The sequence below is a fragment of the Maylandia zebra genome, linkage group LG7 (assembly GCF_041146795.1).
Source record: "Maylandia zebra isolate NMK-2024a linkage group LG7, Mzebra_GT3a, whole genome shotgun sequence".
In the NCBI taxonomy this organism is placed as follows: Eukaryota; Metazoa; Chordata; class Actinopteri; order Cichliformes; family Cichlidae; genus Maylandia; species Maylandia zebra.
The window spans coordinates 49,783,952-49,800,376 of NC_135173.1; the positions used below are offsets into that span (position 1 = coordinate 49,783,952).

The window sequence follows — 16,425 nt, forward strand, 5'->3', positions numbered from 1 at the left end:
TGAAGACACTATGACGAGCGAATGAGCCTAATGTCACCTTTAGCTTTGATCATTTGCCCCTGGGGCCATTTGGAACTTGTAAGGCTAAAAATCATAGTCTGTGTTGGTTAAAATCACCCGGCCTTTTTTTAACATTCCCAGAAAATGCATGTTAACAAAAGAGAACATATTTTGCCAAATTTCTCAGTTTGGATCTTGACTCAAGTATAACAGAATCCTTCTTTCGTCTTGTTTCATTTCCAGCTCTCTGAAAGTTTAACCAAAAATTCATCAGGGTGGCTTTTTGGGTATGCTGTTGATAGACGAACAAACAACTCTGAGGAACAAAAGTTCAGCATGCAAGTACTTACAGAAATGGTTAAGCCATTATCTGAAAGCATTGTGCACTGTGTAACAAAACAGCTTTTACAGGAGTCTCTTCTGTCCCCAATCCAATTCTGGTTGAGCATGTAGGGTTGAACTTAGAACTATATAAACTGTGCGATTATCAGTTTGGGTTTTTTTTGGAGGGCAGTAATTTTAGGTGTCCGCACTGGGCCACCCGAACTAATTACAGAACAGAATTTCTTTTGGAACAGGCAAGTATTGGATTCACAAAGCAAAACAACCCACCACAGAAGAATTCAGCATGCCCAGAACTATCCCTTGCTCTTTGATTGAATCCAGCACACAACTATAAAGTACAATAGGTGACCAGTGACTTATTTTTGTGTGGGTAACTGACCACTGAGAGCAGGGGGGGGGGGGGGGGGGGGGGGGGGTAGCCTAGAGGAGAGTGAAATTTAGTGTTATGTAAAAAAGTAACTGGAATTTATTTTGAACAGTGTAGCATGTAAACCTTTTTTAGTGGACCGTGCTAAATAAATAATGATGTGCATAATATGGCCAATTTAAAAGATTTGTTTGTATTATTAACTAAAAAACACATCTGAAAAAAAACCCAGAATGCTATTTGTATTTTTATTAACAGAATTAGGTAGTAGCAGTGACTTACCCCTGTTAGATGTGTGTATATTTTTGGATAATCAATTACCCTGGTTAAAATAATTCTGTAAAAGTAATTATATAATAATTAAAACATTTATAGGACATTTATAGGAGGTTAATGCCACTGGGGGGAAATGAATAAATGAATAAATAAAAATTAAAAATTATAAAAATTTGGTCTATTGAAAGTTCATGTTAGTTGTAAATAATTATCTGAAAATTCTGACTTAATAACTCAAAGGATTCGAGATGTTATTTCCAGATTTAACATAAGATAACATGACATAACAATTTGAAACTTTGACGTAATAACCCACAATCTTAACTTACTTGATCTTTAACTTACTTTTTTGCAGTGTTGGAACCTAGCTTCAATTGTTATATCTAAAGGCTGTAATAATTTAAGGTTTATATGTTTTCTGTAAGTAGCACAGAGATTCACTGGGTATGGAAATTGTGGATAACGATTAATGCGCTAGTAATAAACCCGTAACAATCTGTTACTTAACTACACTCTATTTCCCACAGTGCTCCGCTCTTGAGTGCACGTGTCAATGATGCCAGCAGACCGGACTGAACGTCACATTCCTGCATTCCCTTTTTCCTCAGTGTGGGACGTCGGAGTTGCCACTGGATAGCTAACCCTCTTTCCCCCTCGCTTTCTTTTAGAGAAACACACCCATGACACGGCGGATTTAATCTCTGGAGGCGATCCAAGGTTCGCCAGGAGTTCGCATTTCACTTCGGGTGAGGATTTACTTCGTTTTAAGACAACAGAAGGTGTTTTTCGGTTGGAGCGTTTCAACCGTTGTAACGAGATAACAGTTTTAAGAGATGCGCTGGATTTGCTGCGAGTTGTCTCAGTGAGTGACCTGGTTATGCTGGGATTGGTTAAGCCTCCACCAGCAGACCTGTTGATACGACAGAGGTGACGGAGACTTGTTTGAATTTGTAATTTATAGCCTTTCGGTTACTGCTCCTAAGGGCTAACGCTAGCCGGCTGGTTAGCCGCAAAGCTTGCGTCACCATTGTTACCGGCGATACGCGGGCACACGCAGACACACAGACACACACAACAGGGCGTGGAAGTGCCCCCAGATGTGGCTTTGTTACCTTAACAGGAACAATGCTGTGCAGCTGTTTTCAAAACCTCTGACATAAACGAACCGTCATGTATCGCTTCACTGACCCCGGTACACACGGTACTAGCATCACAGACAGCATGGGCGTGGTTCTAAGTGCTAAATTTAAAAAAAGAAAGCTTAAGCTATAGTGGCACAGGTTGTTAGCCTTTCTTCGGTTTCTGTAACGTTGCGTCATACTTGCTTGACAGGAATCATGGGAACAGTCGCTTAAAGCGTTAAAGTCAATCAGCTGTGCTGAGCTAGCTGCAGAGCAGCACACTGTCTCAGCTGTTGGCCCTCACAACAAAGAGTGGATCATCACAGCTGCGACTGTGGCAGGACAGAGGCAGATCAACATTTCTGTCAGATTTGGAACGTCTGTCTAAATATATTTTAACATAAACTTTAGCTCATACTCCAATGATGAATGTGTTACATGTTATTCATTAATCATGCAGTCCTTAATGAGAAAACTTGGCAGACTTAATATTTTGATCACTAGCCAACCTGACTGTTGCTCTTTAGCTCATACTTCGGTGAAGTTTGCGCATGGCATTCCTGGGATTCCAGCTGTTTAGGGACTGATTGGATCAGAGTGACTTTACTGATTTAAGGAATGTTTGCATGCTGCTACAAGTCAAAAAGCAGAGACCAAGGTAACCTTTTTTAATGCAGACTTAGAAGCTAGACCTATTTTGCATGATTGCATTATACAGGTGGTATTATTAATAGAGAATTTAAAAAAAGATTGTCTGCAGTGATGAAAGCATGTCTCTGCAGTGTATTTACCTTGTCACATTACTGTGATCACTCAGGAGACATATGCTATTTCATTAGAATGCCAAGTGGTCAGTCATGCTCAGCCACTTTCTCATTCTGTACATGTACATGTAAAGTCCACCCATTTGGTAACATTTAGCTGTTGTGAAGATAGTTCAGTCAATTATGATTTGGCCATGATCTGATAGTACATGAGCAAAGACATACTTGGTTGAGATTTGCCTACAGTTGCAGGGAATTCAAGGATATGTATGAAATTGAACTTTGATAATATGCCTATATTACTATCATCAAATAGCTGATCAAGAAAAAGAAAGATCTGATACACTATGTGCCCCACATATGCTCAATAAAGGATACTGTGGATTCTTAATACACATTGCTACAGTTAGGAAATATTAGAAATATCCATCCATTTGCTTTTTCACTTTGTGATATGTTGTGTAGTTAGATTGCTCTCACATTAATATAAAACTGAGTTTTGCTGATGTGTAAATGTGGCCTGAAAAAAAGTTTCATTCATACTAATCTAAGAGTCAGTGCACCATCATCACCCCTGTGATCTGCCATCATGGCGCATGTGAATCCTGCATTGACGTGATGAACGATCGTTATTGTGAACTCTGTCCTGGGAGACCATACAGGGACAAAAAAAGAGAAAAGACAATAATGAAAGGCTGATCTCACCAGTGATGCCAGGGTTAATTTCCATAGCAGCAGGTAACTCTTACCTCTGTGTTGTATGTCAACGTAAGCATTAGAAAAGAGCTGGTGTTTAGGTCATGATGTAGACCCGGTTCCCTGTATGTGCGTGTAGCGCTTTGAAGAATGTGGAGGAGGCACAAATATAGCAGCAATCTTACGGAGAGAGTGGGAGCTGCCTGCACAAAACTGGATCATCCGGAGTCAGGCTGTAAAGCAGAAATCTAGCCTTGTTTCAGTGGGGGCTGCTCCTCATTACATTGCTTCTCTGGAACGGATGAGTGAGTGGGAAATGAGAAAGTGAGGATAGAGTGATTACACGGTTGATGAATCAGAGAAACATACAGCAGTTCTGTGAGAGATGACGGAGCTCCAACATGTTATATACTATGGTTTTTGCAGTAAGCCATTGTGTTGCTACTAGTTGTGTTGTTTGTGTGGTTGATCTCTTTGTCATCATCTCAGCCCTGACCAATAATAGCCACAGCTCTGTTGAACACTCACCTTTGTGCCTGTCTTTTGACTTTTGGTTGCTGTTCACCTTTAAGGTCTCAGGACTGTTATCTACCCTCCATACATGTTAGGAAGCCTGTGAGCAGGTCAGCATGCCCTCATTTGTTTGTCACACCTCCACGCTCGTGTGTCCGGACAGAAGAGCATAGCAATGTGGAGCTTCAATCCCAGCAGTTCTGCAGTACTGCACATGCCCAGTCCATTCCCATTTGGTCAGTACAGGGACAAAGAGGGACAAAAGAGGACAATGAGGCTATTGTTTTAAGTATACACACACACCATTGTACCTCCCCTCTCGTGTGACATGTGCACACACTGTTAGTCTCTTCCACTGGATTCAGGTCGTTCTAATCACACACTTATGTGTACAAGTGTACACATAAGAGGGAAAAAATGGAATATTTTTATATTTTGTTTTATGTAACTTGTATTGCAGTGTGAAAGAACAGGTAGTATTTTATGACTTGAATAGCTCTGCTAGGAGAGTTGATCTTTGTAGAATGACTGTGTGATTTTGCAGTGGAGCGCATCTTTGTAGAAAAAAAATCTATATTTATAAAGTGCCAAAAAAGAATGACCTCTTAAGCTGATTTACATCAGTTGTTCTTTAGAGAACTTTCATGCAGTCGTTTTCAACACAACAATTCGTGGAGGAGAAACTCTTCCAGCGCTAGGGAGATGAATGAGGGCAGGATGTCAGACAAATGAACGGCATTGAGCATCCAGTTAATTTTCAGAGTTAACTGTGGGGATTAATTGCTATCAGTGTGCTCTGAAGCCATCAGCAAAGATCATCATCATCAAGTATAACTGAAGCTGAATGTCTAACCTTGAGGCTCCCTATCGCACATAAATTTATGTTTTTATATTGTTATGACTGTAACTTTTAGCTATGTAAAGGGACCCATATGGAAAAGATATATATAAATCTTATAAAGTTTGTATCTGTCTTGTGTGAAACTTGTATGAAAAGCATATAAGTGTGAAAACAGATATAAGATCCCTTGAAAAATTATATAATGAAACTTGTATGTTTTGGATACTTACTAAAACAATGTATGAAAGTAATGCGAAAGTGGCCACTTTCATGAGTAAATCATGTAAGCCTTATATGATTTACTCATGAAAGTGGCCACTTTCATGAGTAATCACATATAAGTTTTTACTATTTCTTTTCCGTATGGGGATATTCCCCTTGTTTAGCCCTGACAATTCCCTTGTATCCATGTCATCTTTAGTAGTAACAATAATAGATCTACAAAGGCAGTTTTCTCGATTGTTGCCACCTGTTGCTCTGGTAACAGGATTTCTGCTTCTGTTTTGGTGCTGTACTTCCCGATGCCTGTCAGGGGTATCCTGAGGTTGACTACTTACCTACGTTGCAAACTTGACCAACAAGCCACCCCTCTCAGGCTTACGGAGGTTTGAGAATGCCCTTTTTTTTTGCCTTTGTATGAAAACCATAAGATGGACAAATATAGGGGATGCACTCTCTAAAGTGTGACGAATGTCTGAAAAGAAAATGAAATAGAATTTCCAGTTTCACTACCGAGACGCATTATGCAGAAAAAGTGTCGCGGGAGAAATTGTGATTGATTGGTGCCAGCCACATAATGCTTATTATTATCCCTCGGCTTTGTCAGAGAGTGGCACGCAATGTGAACAGTGACACTTTTTCAACTGCATTTTGTAGGCGATATATTTAAAGTGTTCATGTTTGCTAGGTAAGAAGACGCGCTCATCCTGGTACTACCGGTTCCAGTGAATGCAAAATAAGGTGCAGTATTAAAAGGATTTATTTGTCATTTACTTATAAAATAAATGAAGCACGTTGTGGAGTCCTGTATTATGATAGAAAATTGTCCATTTGTCATTACATACTGGCAGAGGTGTAAAAAATCTTTGAATCTCTGTGTCTTCAGTGACTGTTAATGTTTCATATGCACACAGGTGTTATTAGTACCCTTTGCTGACTGTAAAGCCCTTGATCCTAAGCAAAGTATGTGGTTGCTCCATTTAACCTATTTGCATACATCTATTACAGCAAGTATGTCTGCTGAATGATTAGAGTCAAAGAAGGCACGCAGCTCTTCTGCTCTCAAGAATAGACTACTCCAAATTATATTTAAGCTCAAGTGTGAGTTTCTTAAGCTGCCAGTCAGTAGTAGACCAGATTAGACGTATTACCAGCTCTCACTGCATGGGGTGAGAACATTGACTTGGATTCCCACTGGGTAGACGGGGTCTCATGTTCTGCTCTGTTTGGCTTGTGAGGATTATGGTTCTTACTGATTGGTTGTTGTGTAACCATATCAAAGGTTGCAAATCACCGAATGGTTTAGGCTTGTTTTTCTGTATTCACACAGTAGAAGCTGTGTTCTTTCCATTACAGCTGATTTCTTTTTAGTGAGTAAAATCCACGAAGAGAGTGACGCACATCACGTGAAGGAGTCCAAAAAGTCTGTTCCGCACTCTGACGCTTAAATTGAGTTTGTGCTTATGTGTTAAATTTTCATTGTAGGTACACTGAAACCAAAACCCCCCCTCCCCCAGCCACAAAAACCTACACCGAAACCTGGTGTGGTCCTCGACAGAAATGGAAGACTGGTTGGCCCGTTCAGTACCATTATTTCTTCCTTTTTGTGGATTTTCCATCTTCTTTTTCTGCTGCCAGTTTTAGAATTGACTGGAACAACTCGAAGTTAAAAGCTCCATCATGGTGGTAAAGCATGGTACAGGTACAGCATGCACAGGTATAAATGCTGGGAAAGGCATCAGCCACTAGGCTATGTCATAGGCTCAACATAGATCCAGGGCACAAGTCATATTTAAGCTTTAGGAACAATAATTCAGTTTGTTCAATATCTCATTCAGTAGGCCTGGCAGTGTGTTAATTCAGCACATCAACAGGCTAACTTGTGCAGTGCATTCTCCAGAAGTTTAAGATAGTTACTAATTATATGTATGGTTTTCCAGAAAAGTTCCACTTTCCCTACAATTTAAAAAAAAATACGAGCCTGTGCATATGTTTTCATTTCATAAAATTACATTTTTGGATATGCCCATGCTTCAACGTTCCTTTTGGACCACGATTAACTTCTAAACTAGTTGTGACAGTACTCTTTCATTATTCAGACATTAATTAGACACATTGATTAGAATGTCTACAGCAAAATTGATTTTTTGTGTGTGTTTATACACCACTCCTGTTGTAAGTTTGCATATATTTGTCCATTAATTGACAAATATATGCACTCTGATTTTGGAGATACATCCAATCACGGACATGCATAGTGATGAAAGTATATCTATCGGTCCTGAAACAAAGACACAGTGTGCAGTCCAGTGCCACGCTGTGTCTGTCTGGCCAGTTTAGTATCAACATGAACACTGCTTCACTTTGGGCATCGATGCAGCTGACCTCATAGTCTGCTTTGCATTTTATAGGGTTAATGTTTCTCTGCTTGCCTGGAGGGTCACTGCCTGAGGTAACCCAGCTTCTCACCACACATTGTTACTAGGGCTGCCACAAACGATTATTTTGATAGTCGACTAGTCACCGATTATTTTTGCGATTAGTCGACTAATCAGATCATCATCCATTGGACGTAAAGCGTACAGCTTATTGCACCAGCAGCATCTGCTCTTATATAACTATCATTAGCTTACAGCTTTAAGTGTTTCAGGTCTGTGGTAACTAAAAATAAAGACAAGATGATAGTTTATTAAATTTTAATGAAATCTGCAGATTGTTTTGGTGAAGTTTAATAAACTCCTTGCTATCTAAAATATAACAGGACACCGGAGTAAATTCTCGAGCATCTCACACTTCTGATGATCAGCTGTCTGCTTGATGTTTATTCAGCTGTGTGATAACTATAACTTTAATCTCAGCCAAACCGATTTACTCAGGAACAAATAAAATACTGAAAAAAGCCAAACAATAACATTTTTAAGTTATCTAAGTGACTCATATATATTTAACCTGAGTAGCGAAAGACGGCGGTGGGTTTGAAAACGATTTGCCGGGAGTCCGGTGTTCTCACGGCGCTAGTGAGCCTAGCCCCCGGCTAGCTATCGAGCTAGTGGGTAACAGACGTCTCCGAAATCGTCTGAGCGCTTTTGAAAATATGTGGTGTCTTGATAAACTGAGCAGATATTTGAGGTTTACACAGCTACATTCTCGCCTGAAAATATGTTAAACATTTATTTTGTGACCCAGAAAGAATAATAAGAGTAATATTAAAACTAACCAGCTGCCGCCATTGTTGGAAACTGAGCAGGGCTGCGCTATGAATTCTGGGACACAGCTTCTTCTTCGTCGGAGTTTAACGGCAGCTGGCATCCTTGTACATGCAGTGCTGCCATCTTCTGTTTCAGTCCGTTATTACACTCTTAAATCCTGCTACTTATTCCTGCGTCTTTTGGGATCTTACAAAGCTTCAAACGACGCGTCGACTATTAAATCAGTCGTCGACGATTTTGATAGTCGACGTAATCGTGACTAGTCGACTAATCGTGGCAGCCCTAATTGTTACTCCACTATTCATGCTGGAAAGGCTTTGTAATAAGTAATAATGTGTGTATTTTTTGGCTGATAACAAGCTGTGAGACTCTAAAACATAGAGCGGCTCAGGTAAATTGTCCCTAACCCTAACCGGAACCTGCCAGAACCACTCGGCTAATGACAATGGATAGTAATAAATTACGTGGCTTGTCTAGATTCAACTGAAAGGTTAGGAGGAGACTTTGATGTCTGCAATTGTTGTGTACTGATATGCAATTTCTTAAGCGGCTTAAGTTTAGCAGTGAAGTTTGAGGGGAAGCTGGACAGGATGGCAGGCAGTTCTTTGTTGTAACAGCTGTTAGGATTGGGGCAAAAGAGCGAAAAGATGGAGACAGGAAAGAGCAGAGGAGTTAGAGCATTGTGGGTCAGGGGACTGAAAAATGTAGTTTGAGAAGACAGAAAAGGAGAATAGAGAAAAGAGGAGAGAGTGTGTTATACTGTGATGATTCTACAAGCAAATTAATACTACATAAACAGGTAGTATAAAAAAACTCCACAGTGCAACAACCACTGCAAAAATTGCTTGAAATCTGGAGACATGGGTCAGGATATTTTATACTTTCTTACATGGTGCACACAGCTGGAATAAGTGGATTCACATGTGTTTGCACTACTGGAGATACGCTCTGTGGTGCCGGTGAGGGAGTTTGCAGGAAGCAGGACACATGAAGCCTGCTCGCTAGAGGTGAGTGTGCTGGACCGTTAACTGGACTGTTTGCACACTGGCGCAATCCAACATTACACAAACTTGTAGTAAAAAGCTGGAAAGTTTTAGACCGGCTAATGCTAAGCTTCATTGTGTTGAACACTTATCTGCTTATATGCACCTCGAATGCTTATGCACGTTTGTCTGCAAACCATTTTATACTACTTATCTTGGTCCAGGTCATATGACCCTGCTGGTCGATGCACATGCTTTTTTTGGAATGCAGTCTAAAATTTTCGCCACCCTGTAGTTCTTATCTATTTTAGAATAGCTATAGTAAGTAATTTAAACAAATAGTTGACAGTACCTGGGGTTGATGACAACTGGTGTGTTGAGTTTTTATCTAACCAAATTCCCTGCGCCAGGAGGGGAAGACATTGTTGCAAATCAGTGACTGTTTCTGTCTTGCTCGATACTTTTCTCTTCCCATCATTCTTTTACAGGTCAACCTTGGTTTCATCTATACAAAGAATTTCTTTTATCAGAAAGATCATAGCTCTTTTAGATGTTTTCTGGCACCAGTGGTTTGCACCTTGTTGCAAATCCTCTGTTTTTACGTTTTTGCATCTCTGACAGTGATACATCTATCTATTTTAGAGCATTCATGACTTGGCAAGAAGCTGAGAAGTTGTTTTTCTTAGGCAAGGAAAGAATCCTTCAATCATCTGCTGTAATTACCTTCTGTAGCCTTTCAGGCTTATTGGTTTTGCTAAGCTGGCCTGTGTCTTCCCTTTCTCAGGCAATTTACCACATTGTTGATTTGGCTACGTTTTTGCAATCTCTCTGATGGGTTTAGTTTGCTTTTTTTTCACTCGCTTCAACATTTTTTTAGACGTTCATTGGGAGTTCTTGTGAAAAGATATGAAACTACCATGGCCATGAAACTGCTTGTCAGTCAATTGTTCAATGGCTAAACAGTCAACACGCTATTTTTGTAAATCTCCTCGAATTAAAGCTAAAAGTCTGCACTTCAATCACATCTTGATTGTTTGGTCAAAAATCCCCTGTGAAAAAGTACAAAAATTATGTCATTGTCCAAAAGTTCATACATTAAATATTTCAGACAAACAGGTCAGGATACAAGGATGATGTAAGGAAAAAGTCACATTGGATGTTGTGTTAAAAATAGGCATTAGTGCCCACCCTGTAACTGTATGGATCTTCTCTACTCCCAAGTTGAAGATGTTTGTAAAGTATGCGTGTATCATAGGAGTCAGGTTAGGCGTGGATACAAAATGCAGCTTATTTAAATGTCAGAAATCTTTTCATTTCATGTGAGCGTAGATAGAAAGGCTGGACGATCATTACTAGTAAGTTAAAATGCAAGCAGGACTTCAGAATGATTTCATCGTTGTCTGCATCTTTTTGTTATTTGAGAGCTCATATCGCTGATTGATCTTAGCGTGTATGGGGAAGATGAGACCTGTGTTTGGTGAATCTGAGCTGCCTTGCAATGCTATTTGTGTCCCTGACCTTGCAGAGTCAGTTCCTCTGTTTAGTCAAAGCTCTAAGATGGGCTACCAGCCTGCAGAGCATCTTTATTTGTTATTCCTCACATATACACCAAATACAGTAGTATCCTTTTCTTTGTGAAGAGCAGGTCCTTGCTTTAATCTCCTATCCTTTTCCTGCAGCCTATAAGTACAATAATAGTTTGGCTTTTTTTTACTGTTATACGTGATTGTGTTTTATGACTAAACACTTATTTTTCCCTCATGAGAAAAAATTGATTTTTAGTCAATGTAGCCATGAAACAAATCAGAACTGCAGATTTAGAGTGCTGTGTTGCAAAACACTGCTGGGTAGACTCCATTCCACAGATGCCTCACTCCTGTGATATGCAGAACAAGCTTTATATCCTGAAGTTAATGCCATTGAGATGGACCTGGTGATTTACTCATCCCCTACAGAAAGCACATAAAGGCTGTAATAGCACTGTAGAAATTGTCATAGATAGCAAGGCAAAAAAACCCAGAAGCTATGTGTATTTTGCATCAATCAAAGGGTCAATAATTGCTGGCAGCTGTTTACCCTTAGGCAGTAATCCCACACTACATATCAAGGACAACAGTAGGACAACTGACTGGATTGTAGCCACTATCGATATGCATCTATCAACATACTGTTGCATTCACACTATTATTGATTGCAGCTCTACTTATTCAAACTGTGTTAAAAGTATTATAAGTCAACACTTTTAACTTCAGAGCTCGAGTGAATAAACACAGTGCTGTAAAAAAAATTAGTTTTGATTTCTTTTGTAATTTTTATGTTTCAGATTAAGTGAAAAAAAATACTAAATGCAATTTTCCAATTATGATTTTTTTTAATCAAGAGAGAGAAGATATCCAAATCTTCCTCGCTTTGTGTGTGCCCTAAACCAGCGGTCCCCAACCTTTTTTGCGCCACAGACCGGTTTATGTCAGACAATTTTTTCACGGACCAGACTTTAAGTTGTCGCGAATAAATACAACAAAATAAAACCAGTACCGGTAACAAAAAAGGAAATGCATTCATAACACAGGGGAAAAGACCCAGGGAAAAAATGACGATGAAAACTGCTAAAATCTCTGAAAACCATAAATTTCACACCCGAGGTTCAACTCTCGCGGCCCGGTACCAAATGACTCACGGACCGGTACCTGTCCGTGGCCAGTGTGTTGGGGGCCGCTGCCCTAAACCTAATAACTAGTTGCACCACCCTTGACAGCAAGAACTGCAATTGAGTATTTGTAATAACTGGCACTGAGTGTTTCACATCCTCGTGGAGGAATTTTGGTCCACTCTTCTTTGCAGAATAGTTTTAATTCGCTCACACTGCTGGGTTTTCAAGCATGAATGGCCTGTTTAAGGCCATGCCATTATCGGATTTAAGCCCAGACTTTGATTAGGCATCTCTTATATAAGTTTATTATATATAAGTTAATTTACCATTAATTTTTAATGTCTGAAGTGAGTTTGCACTGTCCATGGTTCGTATACAGTGGGTCCATGTAAAATAGTGGTTTACACATTCGATTAACACATGACACATGAAAGGTTGCTGGTAGAGCAGTGGGAGACACAAATCCCTTTGGGGTTCCATGAGTAAGGGCGTCTGGCATAAAAATCTGCTAGGTCAGATATGCAGAGATACCCGCTGTGGCAACCAGCAGGGAGTATCCAAAAGTAGCAGGTTGTTACTGGTTTGGCTGAGGACATAGCGAGGGGTACAACTTGGATTGATTGGATTGTCAGATAAATTTGTTGCCTTTTTGGGCTGCATATGAGTATGAAAAGTGTTAGTTTCAGTCTTAAAATACACCAAATACCATGAAGATAACAAATGTCTCTTGAGTCAGCAATGGCAACGAAAAGGGACAGCGCAGGGAAAACTTGTAAACCTCTGTAGAACTTTACTAAAGCCAACAGTGCACCCTTTTATGGTGTGCAAGTTTGCAAACAATCTCATCATAAATGTCACAATATATTTCCAAAGCTGGATTGAACTACTAGAAAAAAAGCCCTCCATTGGTTAAAGCCACAGAATTGTTTGTCCTTCCTTAAAATGGGGTCTCAAGTCCATGTACCAAGCATGACTGCGATAGCTGTGACCCTACATCCTGTTAGGCAGCTTTCTCAGTGATTATGATTGGCAATAATTGCAGCAAGTGACATAAGATCCAGTATCGCTAAAAATTAATTAAGGAAGAACTATGCTTGATTAAAGCAAACTAATTTTACTCAGACATATGGTTTAAAAGTTAAAGGCACCAAAATGGACCCCCTTTTTAAATCCTTTAGTTGTACTGCACTGCTGGCAAGGCAGACACCATTGTTTAACAGGTTCTTGCTTTCCATATGCCCCAGCTCTCTTCCTACACTCATAAAAAGCATCCTGTCAACTTGTGCATAATCCTGCTAACAAACAAAAAGACAAACCAGAAAGCAGTAGTGAAAACAGAGTTACCTCGGCAAAGGTAACAAGTAGTGAATCACTGCATCTATACGGAGATTGGAGAAAATATGAAAGCATGCAAACATATATGTAGATATATGCATGGGTGTGCCAGGGGATGCTTGTACTTGTACATGTGTGCATGCATTCATAAACTTGCAGGTCCCGTGTTGCTGACCACACACTTGGTTTGAGTGTGCATATTTCTGTAACCTACTAATTGCAAATCACCAGGCTAATCAAAGCCCTGGCATTAATGTATGGTGGATTATATTATTGACACGTATGGATTACAGTGCTGACTGTGAGTCAGATGTATAACATGTTGACCTGCTAGTGTTTGTGGAGATTCAGGTTACTGTCTCTCAACAACAGTTCAGAACCTGAGGTCTGATCTTCTAGTGGAGGATGTTGATGTTATTTGCTGACTGTTCTAAATTTGTTTAGAGTTGTTGTTATGCTAGCTTAATTTAGAAATGATCCTGCCTTTGTTGTACGTCTGTTTGAAAAACATTGCCCTTCATGCAGTGCAGAAATTAGTAAGATCAAATTTGATCTTGGAAAAAGAGATTGCAGAATATGTTTAGGAAATACCACTCCCCATTACTCTGGCATTAGGCAGCACTGTTGCATCATAGCCAAAACAAAGCCTTTAGACTTTATGTAGCTGACTTGTTGGCTGCAAATGCACAGGACTCCCCAGCGAGTCCCAAGGGCTCAGCAGATACCATTCTGCTTGCTCCAGCCATAAATCCTCTTTGCATGGCTGGTGATCAAGCCGTGATGTAAAGGAGCTTAGTAGCAATAGACAGACAGCCAGGAAGCTGCTTCCCTGTTGGCCGGGGGTCAGGTGATCACACAAAAACACTGACAGGAGACAGAGGGAGAGAGACGGCGAGGTAAAGGTGGGAAAACAAACTGACATTGAGAGGTGTGTGAATGGTGACAGCCAACAGGGTTTGTGGAGCAACTTTTCAAAAGTTGGATTGATAAGCTGAGTGCCTGCCTGGGCCTGCTGTAGCTCCACCTGAACACAAGTTTTCTATCTTGTGTGTTGGACAGTTTGTTGGAAGCAGGCAGTGCATGTATGGGGTTTGCTGACAGCAGGGAGGCTGTGTACCTTCTTCAAATGTCAGGGAGTTGAGGTGGAAAAGGTAAGAAAAATGTGTTTAGCTGTTCCTGAGCTGCAAGCAGTGATTATTTTAGGTAAATCTCCCAGGGATATATTTGATCAAGTGACTCAACAGTTTGTCTGTATTGGGTCGTTGGACTGATGTCCACGCACCTCTTTGACAGTCAGTGTCTCGATATTGAAACATTTCTTATAATGACTATATAATGACTGTCAAAAAGTTGAGCTTCACTTACTCTTGTACATTTCTTAAACTTCCTTTCCCCACAGGTCACTTTCCTTCCTCCCTCCCTCCCCTTCCTCCCCCTCCACCCATCACTGCACCCGTTGCCATGGAGAGCTCTTCGGTGGCGTCTGCGTCGTCCGAGGCTGGGAGCACACGCTCGCAGGAGATAGAAGAGCTGGAGCGCTTTATCGACAGCTATGTGCTGGAGTATCAAGTGCAAGGGCTTCTGGGAGACAAGGCAGATGGAGACTTGGACTTGGACAGTAGCTGCAAGGTACCCCAGGTCAGAGCTATATCACATCAGCAGTACTGTATTTGATTATTCCAGGCCTTGGTGGTGTCTGTGGATTTTTTTTTTATCTTCCCAAAAAAGACTGGAAGGTTTCTCTCTGTGTCAGCTGCCATTAGTGTTGTAATGAATACTGTGTAAATAGAGAGAAAGTGGAAGGGCATTCGTCAGAGATGTACCACGAAGATAGATTATTGGGTTAGGGTGGTATTTTGAGGTTAATGTCAGAGCGTTCATTGTTATGAAGGTAGCTGTCTTTTTACCTAGTTAGATTACCATGGTAACTAATGCCAAACACATAATATGGCCCGGAGCAGGTTATGTTCTGAGTTTCAGTTCGCAAATGACTGTGTGAGAGCCACATTCTCACAGGCTCTTACATTTTTGGTATGCTCTATGTGCCATATAGATTCTCTGATGAAGATATATGTTTATTCACAGTTTTCTGCAGGATCACTCTCATTTTATTTGTATGAACAGTGATTTGGCATTTAATGATTTAGGTTCTTTATAGATTGGTATCATCTAATACTGTCTCTGATTGGCCGGTTTTGCACTGAAGAAAAGTAAAATAACACATCTAATCTCAGACATTTGAAACAGAAATTTAGAAGTTCAACTTCAAATAGTGACTTGACTGATTCAGGACGGTGATTTAACTACAACATGACATAGAAGCTCAGTAGTCTTGCTCTTATATGCGAACACAACAGAATCTAACCAGTTGGCATCCAGCTGAATAGAGTTCCCCATTGCAAAGAGACACATCTCAGATGATCTCATTGAAAGAGAAAGATCGATTCCAACATGTTGGCAATCCGTCTGCATTTATGAATTAGATATATTCAATTAGTCAATTATTTGCAGGCCTTGCTTTCCACCAGGGTGACCTTGGCATGTGCCATTTGATCAACCAATGTACGGCCAATCACTGGACAACCACAGATTATTGGTTAATTAGTAGCTGTCCCTATTTTTATTGTAGTGTGACAGAACCATAATGCAAAGAAAGCATGGCAGTGTTGAACTTACATTGTAGTTCACCTTTAGCTGCTTCAGCTGCCTTGACCTAGTTTATTGGCTGCTACACAAACTATACACCAGGCTTTAAGATTTGGTCAGAAACATAATTTTGAGTCCGTTTTAAAAGCAGAACTTCAAAGTAAATTTGAATATGCTTTAATAAGACTTTAAATATGCCGTAATTGTTAACCTACCTACTTTGTTTTCTCTCTTCTTCAGTGGACAGATGACTGCAATGATAAGAAAGATGGTTGCTGGACATCATCACAAGGACGAGGCACATCTAAGCCAGTGAGTGTTTGTCTGTTCACAGCTCTATCTTTGCTAAATAGAGGTGGGGATCACCAGATACCCTGTGATATGAAATTATCACAATATATGACTCACAATACAATATTATTGCAATTTTTAACATTTTGCAAGATGCTGACCATTGCAA

At 40.1% G+C, this 16,425-nt stretch overlaps 1 protein-coding gene and 1 long non-coding RNA gene across 6 annotated transcripts in view; one reads left to right on the top strand and one right to left on the bottom strand.

The window, feature by feature from the left end:
- Nucleotides 1-1,525: 1,525 nt before the first annotated feature.
- The window catches only part of ctif (CBP80/20-dependent translation initiation factor), a 62,179-nt gene continuing 47,279 nt past the window's right edge, over nucleotides 1,526-16,425 (top strand). For 2 of the 5 annotated variants that reach the window (XM_004549628.5, XM_004549632.5), the window contains exons 1-3: nucleotides 1,527-1,734; nucleotides 14,719-14,957; nucleotides 16,206-16,277. In XM_004549628.5, coding sequence (XP_004549685.3) covers nucleotides 14,781-14,957; nucleotides 16,206-16,277 — 249 coding nt within the window. In that variant the 5' untranslated portion in view covers nucleotides 1,527-1,734; nucleotides 14,719-14,780. Of the gene's footprint in view, nucleotides 1,735-1,781; nucleotides 1,916-14,314; nucleotides 14,471-14,718; nucleotides 14,958-16,205; nucleotides 16,278-16,425 lie in introns of those variants that run through there. The other 3 variants (XM_004549631.5, XM_004549630.6, XM_004549629.6) reach the window with 3 other exon arrangements.
- LOC143419713 (uncharacterized) lies at nucleotides 3,019-4,270 on the bottom strand. Its single transcript, XR_013099729.1, has 3 exons — nucleotides 4,098-4,270; nucleotides 3,623-3,861; nucleotides 3,019-3,519 (listed from the first exon to the last, which is right to left on the bottom strand). It is a non-coding gene; the product is annotated as an uncharacterized LOC143419713 (long non-coding RNA).